General features: G+C 45.3%; 1 protein-coding gene and 1 long non-coding RNA gene across 2 annotated transcripts in view; both read left to right on the top strand.

Moving 5' to 3' along the window:
• Positions 1-684: 684 nt before the first annotated feature.
• Positions 685-11,503, top strand: LOC137850279 (uncharacterized). The gene is made up of 5 exons (XR_011092431.1): positions 685-771; positions 3,532-3,632; positions 4,626-4,785; positions 6,827-6,967; positions 7,597-11,503. It is a non-coding gene; the product is annotated as an uncharacterized lncRNA (long non-coding RNA).
• Positions 11,504-11,919: 416 nt separating this feature from the next.
• The window catches only part of TMCC3 (transmembrane and coiled-coil domain family 3), a 131,392-nt gene continuing 121,371 nt past the window's right edge, over positions 11,920-21,940 (top strand). The window contains exon 1 of the mRNA XM_068668442.1: positions 11,920-12,054. Within this exon, the coding sequence (XP_068524543.1) occupies positions 12,043-12,054 (12 nt within the window). The 5' untranslated portion in view covers positions 11,920-12,042. The remainder of the gene's footprint in view (positions 12,055-21,940) is intronic.

The following is a 21,940-nucleotide window of genomic DNA, read 5'->3' as shown; positions in this document are numbered from 1 at the left end:
TGAAGTGCATCTACACTAATACACACAGCATGGGTAACAAACAGGAGGAGCTGGAAGCCATCGTGCGGCAGGCAGGCTATGACTTGGTTGCCATCACAGAAACGTGGTGGGACCACTCTCCTGACTGGAGTGCTGCAATGTCTGGCTATAGGCTCTTCAGAAGGGACAGGCAGCATAGAAGGGGTGGCTCAAGAAAGGCCCAAGAGCAACTTTATTGCTCTTCATAAGTACATTAAAGGAGGCTGTAGTGAGGTGGGGGTTGGCCTGTTCTCCCATGTGCCTGGTGACAGGACAAGGGGCAACGGGCTAAAGTTGCACCAGGGGTGTTTTAGGCTGGATATTAGGAAGAACTTCTTTACTGAGAGGGCTGTGAGGCATTGGAATGGGCTGCCCAGGGAAGTGGTGGAGTCACCATCCCTGGAGGTCTTTAAAAGACGTTTAGATGTTGAACTTAGTGATATGGTTTAGTGGAGGACTGGTTAGTGTTAGGTCAGAGGTTGGACTCGATGATCTTGAGGTCTCTTTCAACCTGGACAATTCTGTGATTCTGAGTAGAGCCTGCCCCACGCTCAGATCAGCAGGGCTTGCCTTTCCAGCTGATGGCTGGGTGCCTGATGTGCTTCAGCTGTCGGTGCTGTGCTCGGCCTTGGTCTAAGCTTAGCCCCATCAGCAACACTTAGTCCCTGCTGACTTAAGAGCTCCGTCAGGTGTTCAGAGAGCAGTGTGACCTACAAGAGTGCACGTACCTTCTGAAACAGGCAGCACCCACAGGTAAAGGCATTGCCAGCCCCAGGCTTGCACCCCGTCCCTCTGAGCAGGGGGCTGACCTGCAGGGCCGGGAGTTGTCTGACAGCTGGCTTTGCTTCAGGCCCCAGATCTGCGTACTGACGTGGGGTTTTGTGCACACCCTGCAGGCAGCGGGCTCCTAAGGAACAGTGGGAACTCCTGCTCTGCTGTTAGTCACTGAGTGTTCCCTCTTCTCTCTATTTCTACCAACACAAGAGCTACACAGGGACCGAGTTCCCTGATCACCAGGGAGGACTGCAATCGCTCTGATCACCCTCCATTTAAAATCAAACAGGAAATTAGAATTAAAATGGAATAACAAAAGATCAAAGCCAGGATTCTCATTGGGTTCTGTTTCCTGTGATATTTCCTATATTTCACATTTCATTCGAAAAGAGTTTTTTTTTCTCCTTTTGCATATTTTATTTATTTTTTTTTTGTGGTAATCTTTTTAGTAGGTTTACTTCTAACTAACTGGCATCAGTGAAAACTTCAGGGGATTGCGGGTCTATTTTTTTCTGTGTTGCACGGCTGTAGCAAAGCCAGAGCGTAGGAAGCAGCGAATGCTAAAATTACACCTTGTTTGTATATTTAGCGAAAAATTACCCTGCAGGCTCCAGACACCCGGAGCTCTCTGCTGGGGAGCGTGAGCATTGCTTCTGTAGGCCTCCCTGTGCCCAGCCATCCCCAAAATGATGGGGGGGTTGCACCCACTGTTTAGCATTTGGGGGGCTCTGCGAACACAGTGCTTTAAAGCTGTTTGTCAAAATTCCCTGCTGGGTGACACTACCAAGCCCTGTGTGCCTTATGCGGTGTGTTTGGCCACGCTGCCTCGGTGACACCAGCCCCGTGTCGGGCCTGTTACTCTAGGTGTGGGAGTTTCTGAAGGAAACCAGGCCACCCTTCCCCAGTTCTGTCTGACTAGCCTACACATTAGGAATTTTTTATCACCACCAGTGCTTCCTGAAACATTGGCTTCCTGACACACGTGCACCCCATGAAGAATTTGGTGCTGCAACAAGGCTGTTTTTGTTTGTTTGTTTTTGCTTTGAAGATACCATGGCTGCTGCTCATGGTTCCACAGAGAAAAGTATGCTGCCAAGCAGAAAGCGAGGTGTGAAGGTGCCAGGGATGCCTAGCCCCTGCAAGGTTTGTACACAGTAGCAGCTGGGTGAAGGAGAACTAATTAAATTAATTACTCCCTGTGCTTCTCTACAGCACTTCGGCAAGAGTGTTTGTGTTCACCTACATTTAACAGCTGACCTATGGAAAATAATAAACCAAATCATGAACTGAAAGGTTGCCTTACCATTACCATGCTGTTCAGGATCCCGCCTATTTTTCCTATTTAGAAAGTACGGACCTTCTACAGCTTGACTGACTGCCACTGCAGTAAGCATGTGTCCTTTCCCTTCCCTTCTCCTTCCAGCCTACAAGAGCCAAATCAGTTTAATATGTGCTGCCACACAAGATTTATTTAAATTTGTTCAAAAAAAGAAATCTTTGGGTATAGTAATTGCTAAAAACCAAGCAAACAAAAAATCCTATGTCAGAATACATTATATATTGAACTTGCAGTTCTAGCATTTGATTTGCCATTCAGCAGCCAAAATATATACAAACATCTGCTGTGATGTGAAGTGATTTTTGTATGATGGGTTTTATGAAGGAGGAAACGTTATAGTACTTGCCTTCCTTGGCTAATTCAACGCAGCCATTCGTGGCTTTCTGTATTGCTCTGCACAGCCCAAATGCCACTCGTGACATTTGGGGTTGAGCTACAAGATAGGAAAATGCCAATTAATAAAAGTCATCTTTCCAGTGTCTCAGCTTTGAGTGCACTAGTTCTTGCGGTCTTCAAGCTGGTCACAGTTTACATTGCTCAGCTTTAAATGGAAATTATCTTGGTGAAAGCCTTTTTAAGTCTGAGAGATTCCATTTTTGTATTGAAATACCAGATGTCATCCTGAGATTTAATATATTTTTCCCTCTAATCTTCAGCAGACAAACTGTTTGATCTGACACTGAACGCTGAAGTTATATTTTTTTTCCATGCTGTGTGCTAAAGATCACTTTAAAAACCTGTCAGTAAATGCCTGACAGCTTTATTTGTACTTGGTAATTAAGGGGCCCAATTTGATATCCAAATAGCTCTGGAAAATATTATGTTTTCTTTGTCAGATTTGTAATTTATACTCTCATTACTGCTATTGTTTAAAGTATTTTCTCCTCTGTTCTGCAGGAAGGGAAATGGCTCCAAATATTGGCTTGGGGTGGGCAGTTGAGTGGAGGGGATATTCACACTACCTATTTTAAGTAAATTTACCTAATTTGCCATTTAAAGAGCTTCCCTCTAGGCAAGGTAGAGGTAAACAACTTCCCAGCAGCTGAGCTAGACTCTGAGCATCTGTTGTGTGAATACCCTCCATAAGACACACAAACTGGGAAAAGCAGAGAAATACTTCTCGATTCAGCCTGACTTGCTATGTTCACAAGTCCCTGCTGCTAACAAAAGTAGGCTGTTGTTACAACTTCGAGGTGGAGCACGATGCTTTGCATACACCAAGTTATCCCATACTTAGAGTTTTGTGCGGACGTACACACCTGTTCAGCTCTGTATCCTTTATCACTATTACCAAGAGAGGATCTGTTCCTCAGAATATCCTCCATGTAGTGAAGGTAATGGTAGTGGATTGTGAGGGAAGGCAGTGCAGGAATGTTTCTAAAACAGCGTGTCTTCTACAGAGGCGGTGGAAAGCAACATTGAGGAGGACATAAAGTAATTTCAGGAGAGTCTAGTGCTGTATAACATAAGCTCAGGAAATTGTTTCAACGCATACTAAACTGTAGGTACTTTAAGCAAGTGCTTAAGGGACTCGAGTATATTATTAAATGCTTTCCTGAGTCAAAACCAGTGTCTTAGCATTTAAATAAAATTTAGAAATCTGTAAGCAGAGGCAGAATGCAAAATCCAAGTCAAAACTGAGCTTGATAAATGATGTGCAGCCCAGACAGGGCAGGGACTCTCAAATGTCAGTGTCAATTAAGAGATGCAAAATATTCCTTGTTAGAGTGTGCAGAGCAGCATACCTGACATGGGCTTGGACTTATTTTTACAGCAGTTGGGGGAGATCTACTTTATCTATAGAGTAAGCAAGGCCCAGTGTAAACATCTTTTTTATCTTTTAGAAAGTCTACAGGGTAGAATCAGAACGGCAATTACTGAAATTATTGCCAGTGCAGCTGATATGCGGAGTTCAACTAAATTACATTTCGATAAACTTGCAAACAGCAGGGTTAGCTACCCGCCACGTTGCTGGAGAAGAAGGTGCTGGAGAAAAGCATAAATTCTGGCTGAGCTTGTTTTCTTAGCCACTGGATAAAGTATTTCCATTAATTCTGATCTGTTCCACCTGCCTAGAATATTTTGTTTCTTTCAGTAGGTTTTTAGTCCTTGAGACTACCCAAGTGCCTTAAAATACTGGCTTATGTGGCTTTGTTGGTCTGTATTTGCTTTAATAACAAATGCTGGATACTGGTACTAATGCTATCACTGTAATAATTCTCATCTCAGGACTGGGTGATGATATTGAAATAGTGATATTGAATGTGTATCTTTATTATTATTCCTTTGTCTTCTGTTTGGGGGAAGTTATCCTTTTATATAATTTATCTTACATATCTAGATCTGTCTACCTATCTGTTTTTAAAAGTATATCAAAATAACAACACCATAACCAGTTATTTAACTACAACCTTTTAATATCTGTTTCTACTAGTTGTATTTTAAATGTGATGCTTATTTCACAAAGCTGATCTCTTTCATCTTCCATTATTAGCTCAAATGAAAATATTCCCAATGTAAAATTTTCTAATCCCTTGCAACTGTCTATGGAGGAAGAAAAGCAAGGGCAGATTCAAAATCTCTGCTGGACTGAAGCACTCAATTCCTGACTGTTAGGCAGTTGGCTAACTCATCTAATTCAAGTATGCAAAAGGGTGAGTAAGCAATAAACCATTTCAAATCAATCCATCTGGCAGTAGGTAAAATAGCTATAATGAACAACATGTTTACAGAGCACATTTCCTACTCAGTCTAGTCATTTGCAGGATTCAGGGCGCAGATGTCACAGGTTGTCTGAGAAGCATTAGATGCAAGGAGATGACTGCATGTGAAAGGGGAGTTTGAGGATAATTTATGGTGATGGATGTTTGCTGTTTATGCTCACTTCATTAGCTAAGTCAGTCTGGATAGCAGTCATGGGACTGCTCTGCTTCCCCTACTGCTTGCTGATGGCCATTTGCTCTGGAGTTCATAGGTGAGTGCACACAAGCATATGTTTTTTGGATAGATGATTTGCTTTATGATGACTAAGGAATGCACATGGCATCTGTTCTGGAGTTGTTAGAAGTTGCCATGTCCTTTGGTACGGAAGTCAGGAAGAATATACTATCATATATCCCTCTTCTTCAGGCAGAGGAAAGGCACAATCTCTGAAGTTTCTGTCTAAAATAAAGCAATTACATTTTGACTTCAGATGCTCTAGGAACTAACAAGATCCTAAATCCACTCTTAACATGAGAAGCTTTGTATCTGCCTCAGCCAATGCTATCAGCTTAGTGTCTTGGCATTATGAATCTTTGGATTGCCTTAGGTGGGAACATGTGTTCATAAATAATAGCAGGATTTGGCTTTTTGTACATAAAATCATTAGGCAAATCAGTACGAGCAGCAAAACCAACCAAATAGCTGTCTGAAAAGTGAGAACATGAAGTGCTGTATAATGAGCCTGAACACAAGACAGCTAAATTCACAGTGAGTTAAAAGTTGCATTGCAATTGTGGCAGAGTACTATTTACCAAGAATGAACTGGTTCTTTCCTCTTGTGAATGAGGAATACCACTAAATTTTACAGTCGTAATCAGATTCCTGGTGTAAGTACATATGGAAGCATTTATTGGGGCAGGAACAGTTTAGTGATTAGCATCACGTACCTTCCAGATTTCTAGGAAGAAAGAAAGGGCACTGCAAACAAGTATATATTTGGAATTGTATCTCTTTATTATGAGTGACAGCTCCCAGGAAATCCTGCAAAGGACAGAACTGAACAGACAGCTCACTCAGGCTGCTTTGCACAGCTTGAAAAGTGCAAATAGCAAGAGCTGAGAATATTACAGTAAGATGAAATATTGTAAGTGACAAAGCAAGCCCCCTTAATAAATTCAATTTTCTGTTCCACCATTTAACACAGTCATCAAGGCACCTCTGCAGGTGTTGCCAGATAACTAGTACGCATCAGAAGGAGCTGAGGCTGCATGCCCATGGCACAAGCAGCTCAGTAGTAAAACCACTTTAAAAAACGTGCTCCCACTTCCTTCCCAGCCCTCCTTCCCCCACACGGTTTTTCCTTCAGTTGTGCTGCACATAATTACATCAGCTTAACAAATTCAGCAAAAGAACTGAACTGACAAAATGCTCCAAGCTTAGGCACAATCCAAGTACTTACATTGGAAATACTTGTCCTTGAAAAGAAAATTAACTATCCTGCTATAATTGTCCTTTACCAAATAGCTTCTTTATTGTACCTGCATTTTTTAAGCTTGGATAGCTGCAATAGCAAGCGCTCTCATACTCCTAACTGAGAAACAGAGCTAATAAAACTGTGATGCATAGAAAAGGCCTCAAGACCTTCTTCTGTGTTTATTTTGAAACATCTCCGTTCTCCTTGCTAGAGTGGTATGACTCACGCTCTGCAGTACTGGGCATCTCTCTTCATACCAAGGTGGGAAACTGGTGAGGCAGCAGCCCTGGTTGGTCCTCAGCATGCTGGGCACTTGAGTGCTCCAAGCCCTCCTTAAGTTCTTCATGAGCACCCCCTCAGACTTCATGATATCCACACATTTTGGGCTGAAGTCTGCTCAAGAAACTCCTTGTGCTTCTCTGGCTATTTACGTCACGTGCATGAGCAAAGCTATTGCATCTCTCCTGTTCTTAGGGTTTGCACTTCCCACAGGGCAGAATTTCTTAATGTCTCTGCAGGATGGACCGAGCCCAGGATCTGCCCCCTGACTCTGAGTGATTACCGCATCGGACAGCACCCTGACTAGCATGAGACACTGAGGTGTTGCCATAACACAGACCATCAACCGTTTCCTGCTTTAAATCCTCCTATTGAATGAGGTTTGTCTAATTTTAAAAGGTTTAGTTGAATAATGCTTATATGAGACCTGAATGTAGGCTGATCTGTAACTGAATAATTTATGTCACTATAATTTCCTATCCACCTGTAAGAACCACAAAGCACAGATCATTCTTCTATTCTAGATAAGAAGAAAATAATTAGGGTGATACTCAAATTCTAGTTTGTATTTATAAATATGGTGTTATTTTATTTTTATCATGGATCTTATGAACGCACTGTTACTTTCTTTCTCCTGTGGACTGTCTCAGTTTTAAACTGACAGCTCCTGGAGGAGAGAGACAGCATGTGACATGTGAACAGAACCGGAGATTGATAAGGGTATGCATGCATTCATTCATTATAATGACTAAGAAGGAATGAAGATTGACAGTTCCATCACTCATTAATAAAGATTTACTGTATTCTCATTCATGTATGTGTTAGTCAAATTCTAAAACATTTTAAAAAGATATTATTATTATTATTATTAAAGTTTGATTTAGTGCTTTCTCCTTACTTGACTGTAGAAAATTCTCTATCAATAAACAGAATTTTAATTAGTCTGAAAAATACCACAAAATTACTGATTTTTTTTTTTTCATTTTTGGAAATGTCTTTTCTGTTACAGACTGATGCGTGGCAGGACTTAAATATTTGATTCCTGTAGTTTAACAGACTGCTAAACCTCAGCTGAGCCAGAGGACTAATGCACCATTCCCAGACAAGGCAGGCACAGGCTAAGTTATGTTACTTTTAATTTGCCCTGGTCAGAGGTCTCAGACTCCCAATGACTGAATTAAAACTTCAATGACAGAGACTAATGACAGAGTGCACTGTGAAGGACTTGGCAGAACGGGGTGCAAACCTTGCCTCACAGAACGTCTCTGTCCACAGCCCCCTTTTTAGGGGCTGCTGCTGGATCTCGGGCTGGTCAATGCTCCTGCGGGGCAGCCGTACACAGCCCTGCTCCCTGGGGGAAGCCAGCGGTGACCTTGTCTCCCATGGCATCCTTGGTCTGTGTAAGAGCAGCCCGGCCACCTTGCAGTGTGACGGGAAGCAGAGCTGCTGGCTCAGGGTATGTGGTGCCAGCTCAGGGAAAAGCTCATGGACATGTAAAAACAGTCTCAGTACAGACACGGGGTAAAGGAGGCAACCAGAGAACCACATTAAATCTCATCCTGTTACAACTCTTCCTCTTCCAAATTCTTTGAGCACCTATTCAAGCAAATGCTTTATCTCCCAAGTTAAGACTCAGATTTGTACAATTCACGTTTTGAGCAGCTTCACACCCATTTGTTTCCTTGATTTCATTGCCAAATGGGATTGATGTGTCAGTTTGTGTTATTGTCTGTTCATGTTCTACAATAAGATGGCAATCTCCTTTCCCTAAAAAGACCTTCCCCCCCCCCCTCCCCTCTCTCTCTCTCTCTCTCTCTCTCTTTTTTTTTTTTTTTTTTTTTTCCTTCTGGCAGTGAACAAGTCATGTTTTTTCACTGTTTGGCTGTGAAAATGACTATTCTCTGTTTCATGTTGACTGATTAGGTGAAGTGCAGATATAGACAATTTTTAATTTAAAAGAAAATATCCTCTTGGTTCAGCTGATCGGGTGGAGAGAAGGTTTTGTTCCCATGGCAACATTTTGCATTTGAGCCTGCAGAAATGAAGCTGCCTAGAGGCATTTCAAACATGCTGCATCCAAAGAGCTGCTTGCACTCTACAACGTGTTTTCATTTTTGTGTATGACAATTGCTTAGCAAGCACCAGCGAAACAAAAGGAAAAATCTTTGCCTCCAAATACATTAAACTCGAGCTTGCTGATACGAGGTACGCAGCATCGTACTGATACGAGCATTGCTCCAACTGCTCCTGTAATACGCACACAGCGAAGCAACCCTGAAGCTTTACTATCAGCTGTCTGCACAGACGCCACAACTTCAGGTAAAAATCCGTCCAAAGCTCAGGTGTCACTTCCGTAAGAGTTCTTCTGCCACCTCCATCTGAGACGGCTGAGCACGGCATTGTGAAAACTGGTTTGGAGGGAACTGGCTATCAGGCTGGGAAACACAAACCCCATGCAGGAGGTTGTGTCTCAGAGACATGGGGCTGGAGCAGGGGAAGGGCTGTAACATGCCTGCAGAACGGTGAGATGGGGTGGGAGCAAAAAGCCTTTCCTAGCACAGGGATCTGCTGAAGGAATACACCAGTGGAAAGAGTGGAGGACAAATCCAGTTTAGGTTCAGGTCTTTGCACTTCATACCATAAAATTTGACCATACAATAGCAGTGGATAAAGAAGAAGGAATTAGACTTCAGTGGTGACAGAGGAACAAGACAAGGAACAGATTTCACTTCAGGACGTTTGGTTTACTTGTAAAATACTGGGAAAGAAGGACAGGACACAAGAAATTCAAAGAAATCTTTAAGGGCAGTGGTGTACACTAGCCCTTCCTCTTTGGCCACTGTCAGCCTGTGTTTCACCAACAAAACCCTCCCACTCTGTACAAATCTTGTTGAGGCAGAACTGGAAAATTCCATGTTCTTGTCCAAGATTGAACAAGATTGTCTGGGAGGGACACAGACCAGTGACACAGAAGCACGTCAGCACAGAAGCACAGTAATTTTTTCCAGGAAAAAAATGATGGAAAGTCACCCAGGAGCACAGAACTGCAAATGAAATGCACACACAGAATCAATGTTATGGTATCTTATGAATTATATTGTTAATAGAAAGTGATACTTTCATGGGAAATTCACTCACCTTTTGTGTCTGTCGTTGGGCACCAATAAGCAAAGTAGTGACATTAACAATAGTGGTGTTATTGATAAATACTTTAGAGGGAACAGGCTGACAGAGCACTGAGGTGTCATAGCACCATTTGGTTGGTAACATAAAACTGTAAAATGCCCCCAGTATTAGGAGGCAGTAAATTGTTACCTAAAGCTTCGTGGGGGGAAGTAAATGAAAGCAGAGTGGTTTCGGAAGTTTTGTGGAAGGAAGACACCTCAAACCAGGAAAAGTGAGTGCGACAGAGGAAAGAAGACAAGACACCAGCAAATTAACATGGCATTATCAAACCAAGCTTGAAAGTAACAGTACAGTATGAATTTTGGAGAAGGAAGTACCTCTGTGTAAAGAGAAACTGATCAGGGGTCTGTTTGTGGAGATCATGGATCAAACCCACCAAGCCATGCACTGCTCCGTGCCCAGACTTCCTCTGAAGAGGCCTCATACTGCATGATAAATGGGCTAAAACTGTAGGAGAAAACTGGCACACGGGGTGACATAACGGGGAGTGCGCTGGGGAGGAACGCAGAGATAGCTTATGGTAACACGGGCAGGAGAAAGGGTGGGTGCCGAGAGCCATGCGGAGTCAGAACAACTGATGAAGATCACAAAAAAGAAGATAGTGATGGGATGAAAGAGTGGAAACATAAGCAGTGCTGAAGCCTTGAAATGATATTATCTCAGACAAGACAAGTCAGCAAAGGTAATTATTTACTGCTGGTTGGCCAGATGGTCCTGGAGTCGTATCAAGAATCCCTGCCCACCACATTTCTCTACAAGTCTGGAATCCAAACTTTTCATCTACCCTAAAATGCGTGCGTTTTCAAAATAAAAGGATGGACTCAAACTTCTATAGCTCCAGGCAAAAAAAAAAAAAAAAAAAAAGCAGAGGTCTACAGTGCAAGAAGGAGGCAGCAGTATTCCTGCTGTTATGAGAAGACAAATAAAAAACACCCCCTGAGGTGAGAGATCTAATACAGCTTTTGAAAGATATGGGTGCTGGGTCTATCTCCAGGGCAAATGGCTCAGCTTTGCACTTTCAGAGGACAAAAGCTCTGGTCCTGAAGAGGGGAAACAGCTTTCCAACAACCTGTTGTTAGAGATCGGGAGCAGGCTGCTCTATGGAAACCCCTGGACAGGAGCCAGCATTCAATGGGTTTTGTCTCATCAGGGAGGTAGATTGCTATGAAACCTGTTCTAGGACACCGAACACATGGACGTTAAGCATTACAACACTCGTATCTTATGGTTCCAGCTGTCTTTTAAGTAGCCTCAGAGATCTCCTTCAGAAAGAAGTTATTCAAGAGTGTATGTCTGTTAATGAGTGTAACTACAGAGAAAACAACCCAAATACCCAGAATGGATTCCCAAATATCTGTATGCCTATGGTCCAAAATGATTGCTGATGTTTTTACTCCTCTTGATTATCCAGTTTCATTTATAGGTAAACTAGTAACTTGATCAAGCTCACACAGTCCTCATGCGAGAAGGACACTTGCACTTCAGTGAGAAAATGTCTGGAAGAAAGGAAAGCACAGAGCAGGATGACAGCACATACACCGAGAGGGGTTTGTCCCTTGCTGTTTTACACTGGGCAGTGGATGAGAACAGTCAGTGACTGCAGCAGGTAGCGTTCTTGGAAATGCCACAGACTTTGGTAAATAATCATCATAAACTCTGCATGTATCTGCCAGCAAATACTCAGCCACTTAGGCTGGACATTTCCTGTCCAACTACAAGTGTAAACGTAACGCCAGTTTGCTCCGCTTCTCTTTCATCCGGAGCACAGCCTGTAACTCCGGCAGTGTGCTACAGCTCTGGAGCCGGTCAGTTCTTGTGGGGTGAGGCTGCTTTGGGTGCGGGGAACCAGCACCAGCACCAGCACCAGAGCCCTGCCAGCAGCAACGAGCCTCAGCCCACACCCCCCGCTGGAGCCCCCTCAGCTGCAGCCTCCTCCGGCCCGAAGCACCCAGCCGGGACCGGGGGGGGCTGCAGGGACCCCGGGGGGGCTGAAGGGGCCCCGGGGGGGCTGAAGGGGCCCCGGGGGGTGCTGAAGGGGCCGGGGTCTCCCCCCGCGGTGCCCGGGCTGTGGCTGGGGGCCGGGCGGGAGGGGCCATGCGGGTGGGCCCGGCCCCCTCACGGCCGCGCTGCCTCGTGCCGGCCGCGGCGCCGCCGCTCCGTGAGGGCGGGCAGCGAGCAGCGAGGGGCCGGGGGGCTCCGGGAGGGCTCCGGGGGGGCTCCGGGGGCAGCGCGGCGAGGGACGGGCAGCGCCCGGCGCCTCCCGGCCGGCATGCAGCGCAAGGTAAGCGCCCGGGGAGCCCCGCACAGCCGCCGCGGGGGTCCCCAGAGCTGGGGGGCGCCGCCCCGAGGGGCCGCCAGGGGGCGCGGGGGGACGCGGCGGTGCCCTGAGGGGGCTGAGGCGGGAGCGGTGCCCGCAGCCCCTCGGCTGAGCCCCGGGCTGTGAGGCACCAACGGCACTGGGGGGGTTGGGGGCGCTTCGCTGTGGCCGGGGGAAGAGCCCAGCGCCGAGCCCGGCGGCCAAAACCCAGCGCTGGGGAGCTCCTCACGGAGATAATCCCAGAGCAGCGCGGTGCTGGTGCTGGTGCTGGTGGTGGTGTGGCTGCTGCACGGCGCGGACAGGCTGGGGAAGGGGAAGCTGATGGGTTCAGCACGGCGAGAAACCGGGAATGGGTGCTCCTGGGGATGCTCCTTCCACGGCTCACCACACTGCGTTATCTGCTCGGAGTGCAGGGATCATGGAGATCTGGAATTATGGGCTCCGTAAAGGTCAAAATGACCTCAGGAGCCGTGGATATAAGCTGTCCGAGCCCTGTTTCTTCTTCATGCTTAGTTCCTAGGCTGCCCGAGGGCTGATTCACAGCCTGAGGGTTGCCCTGCCCTGTGCCCTCCATACCCGGCCGCCCGCCCGTCCCACAGCAACCTCCGGGTGAGCTCAGGGCCGCCTGTGCTGAATCCCTCTGCGCCGTCAGAAGTCGAGCGACACGAGGAGAAGTTACGCTAAGCTAACTTTAGGTCAGAAATGATAAATATAGCAATCCCTAATTCTTAGGGGACACCTCAGGGCTAGTGAAGGCTGGACGAAGAATCTTCAAAGAGAGGGAGTCTGCTGAGAGGGCATCTTCTAAGAGAGGGAGGAAAAAGCAGCAAGAAATAGGAACAATTGCAGACCTCACTTTGGATCACAAGTGCCCAGATCCTGTTTTAGGCATCCAAACGGAGAACTTTCTCACTGGTTTGTGGATCAGGTCCTTGGCGTGTCTTGGTGAACCAGTAATGGTGTTGGCAGCCAACAGATAAAATTCATTTTGTGCCGTGGCTGAAGTGTGGAACCACAGTGTCACGCTCTTTATTCTCTGCAGTTCCAGGAGGTTCTTTCATCTGTGGCATGGGGCCCCCGTTCTGCATTTATACCTGTTGGGAAGGGGAGGTACAACAGGGAGAAGCCCTGGTTTTGTTGTTCCTCTGCTGCTTGGTGTTGTGGTAACAAGAGGCAGCCTCGTATTTGGGACCTCTCTGACTGCGCTGTCACTAAATGCACTCAGTGTTTCATTGATTGCTTCAAAAATAAATTAAGCTGGAGAGAACTGGGCCACTGAGTAACAAAGCTGAAATGCTTGCGCGAGGTTTAGTGCGGGTCGGCAGCTCAGCGTTAAATCCACGCTTTCTGTTTAGATCGAGTTCTCCACTGCCATCTGTGCTCATACAGGAGCAATAAATAGAAAAGTTGTTTCAGACATCTCGGAAGCATAGTAAAAAACCACGATTCTGCTGAGGAAATAATACCCTTGCTCTTCCCTCTGGGGGTGTACCGAATTTCACCTGCAGCGTGGAGCACGTGGACTCGGGATGGGTGGAGTCGGTGCCATCCTCGTGTGGTGTCAGAGCTGTTTGTGGGGTGACCTCTCTGTGGGGGCACCCCTGGCTCCTGGGGTGAGCTGGTCTGCCTGGGGGCCTGCCTGCGCCCCGTGCTTCAGCCACTGCAGCGGGCAGGGGGGAGCCGAGCCCTGCAGCATTGTGCTGAGACCTGGCCTCGAGGCTGAGGTCTGGTGCTGCGTGCGGCCGAGAGCTGTGCGGTGGGGACAGGAGGACACCCCGGGGAAGGACAGGCAGTGGTGTGATGCTGTTAGTCTGCTGCTTTTAGGGCTTTCTGCTGAACCTGGAGCCTAGCCGAAGCAGCTCGTGCTGTGTGCTCCTGCTAGGGAGCAGCTGAGACCCCTCTGCCTGCCGCCAACCTCCTTCTGCACCTCCAGCTACACGAGCTCAACGTGTTCTCTGTGAAGGGAGTGCTTTCAAGATCCTCTGGGTGTGTGTGAGGTCAAGGTTTCCTAATTCTCCTAGCGTCTTATTTGAGGTGCTTTACAGGAGTCTCACCTTTCCAGAGAATGTCTCATATATTGCCTCTGCACAGTCCCTTTTTAGACTTGAGAGACACGACGTACAGAGCTCCCAGGTCAGCGCTGCTTTTCCTCCCTCCTCAGGTGGACCAAAATAGTTAAAGATGCCGTAGGCACTTCCTCGTGCTTTCTTGCTTATACAAATACACATTTTTAAGAACTCCATTGCATAGCATCTAGGTGCAGCAGCAGGATTTATAGCTTAGGCTGGTCTACTTGCTTTCATTCCTAGCGGAAAGCCTGTTGCTTTTTCTCACATGTGCCCATCACTTTTCACTCAGTTCTGCATTAGTATGAAAATACCGATGCAAATACAAGCAGGAAGAAAATCCCCGAGGTTTTCTCCTGTTTTTACATACCTCCCCCTCCTCACTGTTCAAATAAAATAGATAAGTGCTCCTGTTAACAGAGACAAGCTGCTGTTAGACGGCTCAGGGAGGCGGTAACAGGTAGGAGAGGAGACAAAAGACTGCATTTCCAAGCAACTAATGGAAAACCAGTCCTTCAAACCTCAGCATTCCTACCTCTTTGAACTTGTTTCTCTTTTCAGCTCCTTTTACCAGATGTATGTGTCTTAGTTTATCATATTAGGAGGTAATTTATTCAGCCTAGACAGTCTTTTACCAGATCACTGAAGTACATATTAGATATAAATTGCATTTGATAATTTTATTCTCTGTTTGAATATCACCACTGAGTATCTTGTTCATTTTCACCAGGGAAAACGGAAGCCCAATTCACCTGTCAAATTCTGCTGGAGCTATTTTTTCAGGCATGATGTACCTACCACTGGAAATTAGTGGAAGTCTAACACATCAACACGAAATTAGTATTTAGAGACAGCAAAAGGAAGTCATTAGTGCAGTGAGAATATACTGAAAATACAAGCTGAATAAAACGTGTAATGAAGGTGAACGTGTCTGTTACTTTTGTTTTTATTAGGTGTAATTTAACATTCCTATTTTTTTTTTCTTTTTAGCCTCTGACTCTGAGCTATCAGTAGCTATGCTTGTAGGTGCAGATGAGGCGGGGAAGAGAACAGGCTGCTTGGTGATGCTCTGTTTAATTCCTCAGGCGTTTAGGAGGGATATACATATCTTGATAGGTACAGATCAGCACCGCATCTTGCTGTAAGTTTTAGTCACCGGATATTCGAGCAGAATGAAAGTCTTATTTTTATCCAAGTTGTCATTGTCTTTTCTCTACAACCTGTGCAAAGCTGTACATGCTGGAACAACTCGGGATAATGGGAGTGGGTGGCACTGGAGCTGTGCTGGGGAAAGAAGTGCCCTTTTGGTTGCTCAGAGATTGTCTTCAGAGCACTGCCAGTCAGAAACTACACTTCAGGGTTGAGGTAATAACGAGGTTTTCCTTATTCAGCTATTTTGGAGGTTGTACTATGTTGGTTGCCCTCGGGGAATATAAAATACACTACCAGATATATCCATGACAACAGGTAACTTGCTTAAGCGTTAGATTTATCCCAGCTAACATGCAGGCTGGATAAGACGCAGGGCATCCCAGGAGCACTGAGTAAATTCCTGCTCCAAGCGGAGCAGTGAGGGTTTCAGTACAGGTCTTCTGCCTTGCTGCTGGGGGAGATGGGACAAGTGGGCAATCAGATTTCCCCTGGAGCTCGGGCAGGCTGTCACTGGGAGGGTTTCAGTGGATTTTGCCAATTCTGTCAGTGAAAACTTAGCTGCCCGGAGGAGTTTAAGTGCCTAAAAGACTGCAGGATTTCTGAGTGAGGATTTCAGTGGGACATTGGTGTTAATTGTGAAGGACTAACAGTGAGAGGATCCCCTGCCTTTACCTCCAGTACCCCTGTTAGCTAAAGAGTTCAGCTTTCCCATCACTGCTTTTGTTTTCTTCTTCTTTTTTTTTTTCCCCATGGCTCAACTGATCAGCAGCTCTACCTCTCTACCAACAGTGAACATGATGCAAATATGGACGTGTTTGCATGCATTAGGAAGTTCTTGCTCCAAAAAAAGTAAAGGCTTGAAGCAGGAGCAAGGGAGTCAGGGGGACGAAGGCAGTGAAGCTGAGGCATCAGGTTCTGTGGCGGTGTGTGCTGTGGCGGGCAGCAGGTGACAGAAAGGTGACTCGTTCTGTGCTGCAACGTGAGGGGGGTGTTCGGAGGGTAGGTTGGTATTCCTGCCAGTGTCACAGACCTGAGGCTGGAGGTGTCGTTGTGGTGTACATAAAAGTTGCTGGGCTGTATCAAAAATATCTACCATCTATTTAAAGTTCTTAATGTTATTTTCTTAAGATACTAGAGTAAAATTCGTAAAAGTTGGGCAATAAGGAGCCACTGTCTGCTGGAATGACGGTGAGGTTTATGTATCGTAGTCCCCAAGTTTGCTTTTGAAAATGAGATTTAAATGAGTGACGCTTACTGGCCATACTGTTATCTGCCACCTTGGTTGGGAAGCAGAGAGGAGAGCAGGGAGTAAATGGCTCGGAGAGGAAGAATTCAGGCCTGGTGACTGATTGTTTGCTGTCTCTTTGAGTAGAAGATCCGGGGGCACCACGTGAAGCTGTCAGGTACCAGGTTCAGAGCAGAAGGTATAGCTGCAGAGCTCCTTCCCACCGGGTGTTGTGGAGGACACAAGCTGCCCTAGATTAAAAACCAGAACCAAATAGATTCAGAAAGAATAGTTCTTCAAAAACTCCTGAGTACAAAATCGACATTTCTGGCTCAGAAAGCCCTCGGCCTGCAGGTCCCTAGCAGCTGGCAGGTATTCTAGGGAGCATCATTACTCCGTTATCCTGGGCTTGGAGTCTTCCCTGAGCATCTGATGTCAGCCACTGTTTCAGCCAAGATACAGGTATGGATTTAATGTGAGCCAGCGTGCTCCTTAAAGACCATAAAAACTGAGCTTTGCTTTCCCCAAAGGTTGTTTGTGAGATGCTGAACCTGCTGGAGTCATACTGTTGGTTAAGCAGGTCAGCTGGGAAATGTTTCATGGGTCTAAGCTGAGAATGTGTGCATGACCTATAGCTGAAGCTGTGGGAAAACAAATTGAGGAAGATTAAAATCTTTTATGCATATCGGCTTCATTAAGCTAAAAACAGTAGGATTTTTTAAAAGTCATTTCAATGGCCTGGACGTGACTCCTGTTCAGGGGGATGGAGGTCAGAGTGTCTGGTTCCAGGTTTCCCTGTAGGATGCCCACGCCAGGGCTGAGATTTTCCGGGCCTCCTGTTCTGAGCTTGTGACAAAGCAGAATTTATCATGAAAGGTACCAAAAAGGGCAGCCAGCACCTCTTCTTGATGTTCCCCAGTGGTGGAATGTTGTCCTGGTGAAAAAACAAAATCTTAACTTTCAAAAATACGTATGAAAAAAAAATCTCCAGACATGGAAGAAAATAAAAAAGGGACAGATGTGTTGACTTACCTTTTTGTTTGTGAGGGTGGAGGGGCAAATTTTGCCTCCTTTAACATTTTTTTTTTTTCCATTTCCATTGCTTGGGAGCACGCCTGTGTTTGTTTGAGTGGCCAAATAAATAGAGTTAATAGGTTCACCTTGGTATGAGTTCCTGGTAAGTGAGCCACGTGTCACTATGTTTTCCTGTCAGTCTTTCCTGCAGTAGTTAGCAATTAGTGCAAAAATGGATTTCTTCAGGCTGACACACAGCAGAAGTACATTTAGAAACTGGCATTGGTATTTTGTGTTTCTGTCTCCAAGGCTGCCTGTTTCCTCCTGGAGAAAAATGACTCCTGCTCTGGTCCGTGCTGCCTGCTGGGTCTGCCCAACGCACCAAGCACCAACAGCCCCGCTTCCAATAACTCAGCGGGGATTGAGCATTTTGTATGTCCTGGACATACAAAATTTGTTCAGGACATACAAAATGACGACACCGGCTCTTTGGTCACTTTTTTTCCCCTGCATTTGAACAACTGGTTTTAAGCTATTGTGTGTAACGTAGTGGAGCATGACCTTGCATACCAGAAGCCATTTTAAGAGAAAATGCCTCACTGGTCCACATTATTTTTGTCAAAGAAAAAGAAAAAAAAAAAGCTACTTGCAGAAAATGTATTTCTGCTGAAAATATAGATCATTCCCTGAAAAACTAACCTCTAGTTGAAAAATGATTTAAAGCTCTTAATTCACAGCAGAAAGTCAAAATCTTTTGCAGAAGGGGAAACTATGTATTGTTCCCCAGCAGCAACATAGTAATAACGCTTCCTAGTTTGATTTAGGTATCCTACTGTTTTGTAAATAAGTATTTACGTCTGTTTTTTTTTTTTTCGTTTTTATTATTATTCGTCTTGGACATTTGCTAGTATGTAATTATTCATGCCAGTATCTGAATTTACAAATCCCCTCGTAGTTCTCTGTCCTTTTCAGGTGCACTAAAAGCTGTTCTATTAGATGTTCTCTTCATCTTTTTTTTTTTTTTTTTTTTTTTCTTTTTTTCATGCTTATTTCTGGAGAGATGAACAAACGGACTTTTTAATGCATTTCAATTACCTTACTTTTTGTTAAGATATATTTTCAGGTAACACAATTAATTAAAACTCCATTAACCGTTTAGAAATGAAATATCCCCTAGTGGCAGGTCTTTGGTACTGGCCTACTTGAGGTAATGATTGCAAATGGATGTATAATACACATTGACTCGCTCAGAATTAAAAGAGGGTTTTTGTCCTTTTTCTTGCTCTTTGATGTATAATGGAGGCCTGAATAGATACTCTTCCCTTTGCTTTCTACCATTTAGATTCACTTAATTCTGGTCTTCCATCTGAGCAAACGGCTTCCCTCTGACCTTTAATAGCAAAGAATCAGGGAACGTTTTTTCTAAGTTTTTTGACATTTGCATTAGCTCTCAGCTGAGGTGCCCGGCCTTGCAGTGGAGAAGCTGTGTCCACCCTCGGATGCTTTATCCCTTTTGCCGTCAGGCTGATCTGCGCCCATCTCCTGCTGCGTTCTCACAACCTGAGCAGGCGGTCCCAGGGGATGGTTGTTGTGTCTGTGGGAAAGCTGGGCTAGACCGAGTCGTTTTTCTAACTGCTTCGTAAGACAAAGAAAACCTTTCAGAGAGGTCTGCTGTAAGCACCACTCGCTGATGCCAGCTCATCTACCACAGAGGCAAACCAGGTTTTTGTGCCTTGCGAAGCACCTGCACTGGGAGGCCTTCTGCAGGTCGGCACAGAGGCTGCCTTGATAAGAGAAGGCAGGCAGGTAGCAAGGGCCCTCCTGCAGTGGGATGGTATATTGCAATACACCTCCCAGTGTATGTTACAGTGGGGAATATTGCAACAATAAAGTTTGGTGTTTGTTATTAATGGGGAAAACTGTAGCAAGAGAGCTTTTTAGCTATGAGTGCTGTCATTGCAGTGACTGTGCAGAATGAGTTGCCAGTATGCAAAATGAAACATCCCCAGCTTCGGGTGATAACAGAAGCTACGTTTTCCTGGCACATTTCATCTCTCTCTCCTTTTAATATGTGATGCAAGAGGGTTTTCAGCTTAGCCCTACAACAGGTGACTTTTTTCAACTACTGTTTGCTGATCTTTAAAAGTAGGAGTGCAGCTTTAGCAAGCAGGAATATCCATCTACATACATAATGCTCTGGTAATTCACACCTGTTGAGAGAAAAATACAGATTGATATCTTAATAGCCTGGCGTGCCAGATCTAGAGGTGAGAGTGAGTAGTCAAGACTTTTGTACTTGACACTCTGCCAACAGACAGTACAGAAATTGGAATAATTCAAGGAAAAGGTAAAGTTACTTTTATTAGGTATGTCTCTTACAGAAACACGGGGATGGTGGAGGCTAAAGGAGTCAGAATCACTGGCAGTGGGTAGTAATCTAATGTAAATCCCCAGGCAGGTGAAGTTAGCCTGTTCTCGGCATGCTGCCCGGAGTAGGGTGGGGGGAGGGATGGGAAAGGATGAATCAGCTCTGGTGCTTTGCAAGATCCTGCCTTCTAGTTCAATATTGTCTTGTTTTCTTTGCCTGAATTTATTCCTGACAGGTGGTGACAGAATGTTTTCATAGCAGATATGCTTATGCCTTGTTAGAATCAGAGAAACCAAATAAAGTCTCCCGTGGCAAACTAGCGTTCACACTGACAAGCGGACGGGTTCTCTTCTCTGCTCCCGTGCAGCTTTGAAAATCCCCATTACTGTACAACATCCCTTTTTGCTCAGCTCTGTCTGAGAAGTCTGAGCAAAGCCAGGCTAGGGGCAGTTTCCAGTTGGTTTTGGTTCACAGGGCTGCCACCTCCAGCCTGGAACAAGTGCCCGGTGTGCAGGCTGGGTTTGCTGTGCTCTCCGGTAACTAAATTTAGGCAGGATATGATTTAGAAATGAGAGGCACAAATCACTAAATTGGAGGGAAGCATGGCATTGAATCAAATGAGGAAAAAGTAGTACTTTCTGAAAGCTAAATATCAATCATTAGTTACTTGATTTTGAGCCCGCATTGATTTCATAAGAGCATTTTTTTCCTTGGCACTGATGCTTTAGGGGTTTTAAAGGGTTCTCGGGTTTTCACCGTGCATAAGAGCTGCAACATGCACTTCACTCATCGGACTAGCTGGTTCCTTCAGAGCAGCGGTCAGCTTTTTGTCCCATGGGACAGATTCTGGCAAACGGTTTTAGAGGTGCTGATATAAGGAGGTGGTAGAAGAGTAAAGATATTCAGGGTAGAGATGCAACTACCACAGGTGGATTTGTGGTTGAGTGCAACACACGCAAAAGTACATTAATCACTGTAGGGTAGAAATGAGTAGGATGAATTAAATTTTTCAAGCGAAGGATTTAAACTATTTCTAGCTGTATATAATCCACTCTTTTGAGTGAGAATCTTCTTTCATAAATAAAATGCTCAGGTAGAAATAAAAACCTATTTCAGTACTGTCAACTTCAAAGGTAGCAGAAATGTTTTCTTAACAGCGGTCATTAGCCATCATTCCAGTCTTTCATATAGAACAATTCTAGAGATGCATTGGGAGTAATATCTCATAAGACATTACATTAGGTATCGTGAAGAACTAGGACACGGATAATTATGTTTCCTTTCTTATCAAATTAAGCTTCTGCATACTGACATAGCCACAAAACAACCCTCCTAAGGTAATGGAAATGGCATAAAACTCAGCAGGTTTTCCCTGCTGATTTCGTTGCCCATTGCAATCCATGTGCTGTGCGCACCGCAGGCCTGAGACTGCACCTTGTGCCTATAAAGGGCGACCGGGTTCATTCGCTTGCAGTAACGCAGTTTCAGAAGCTCTGAAGGCTGTGTTTTTTCCTGTAGGAGTTGCTCCACGATAACCTCTGCTTTCTGCTGGCACTTCCCTTTCTCCCTACTTCTGAGGAGCTGCTCCCCAATATACTTGGAGTTCACCCACCAAGGCCACCTCCTCTCAGACTTCCTTGTCCTGCCGGAGACGTGGCAGCCCTGACTTGCCTTAGCCCAGCTCCCCAGCTCCTGCTATATTGCTTTTCTTTAGCTCTTCTTTGTTCCCTTGTCTGGGAGCTGCTTGGTCTAACCTGCAGTCACTGGGCTGGAGGGGTACCGGGCATTTCTCAGCCCCTCTCCTTTCACTGAATCCCAGTTCTTGCAGAAGAGATCCCCTCCGAGCCAGAGCCTTTGCAGTGTTGCCCTGCCACTAGTGCTCTGTGTACGTGTCCCTCTGAGCTATGTCACACTGTTCAGCTGCTTTAAGGCAATGAGCTAGGAAAGAGCTAAATGATTTACTCAGTCTTGTAACTACTAAGAGCTGGTGCAGGTTCATATATCACCTGTAAACCTGTCTTCCTG

The sequence above is a fragment of the Anas acuta genome, chromosome 1 (genome assembly GCF_963932015.1).
Source record: "Anas acuta chromosome 1, bAnaAcu1.1, whole genome shotgun sequence".
In the NCBI taxonomy this organism is placed as follows: domain Eukaryota; kingdom Metazoa; phylum Chordata; class Aves; order Anseriformes; family Anatidae; genus Anas; species Anas acuta.
This window is presented reverse-complemented; position numbering and strand designations above follow the sequence as displayed.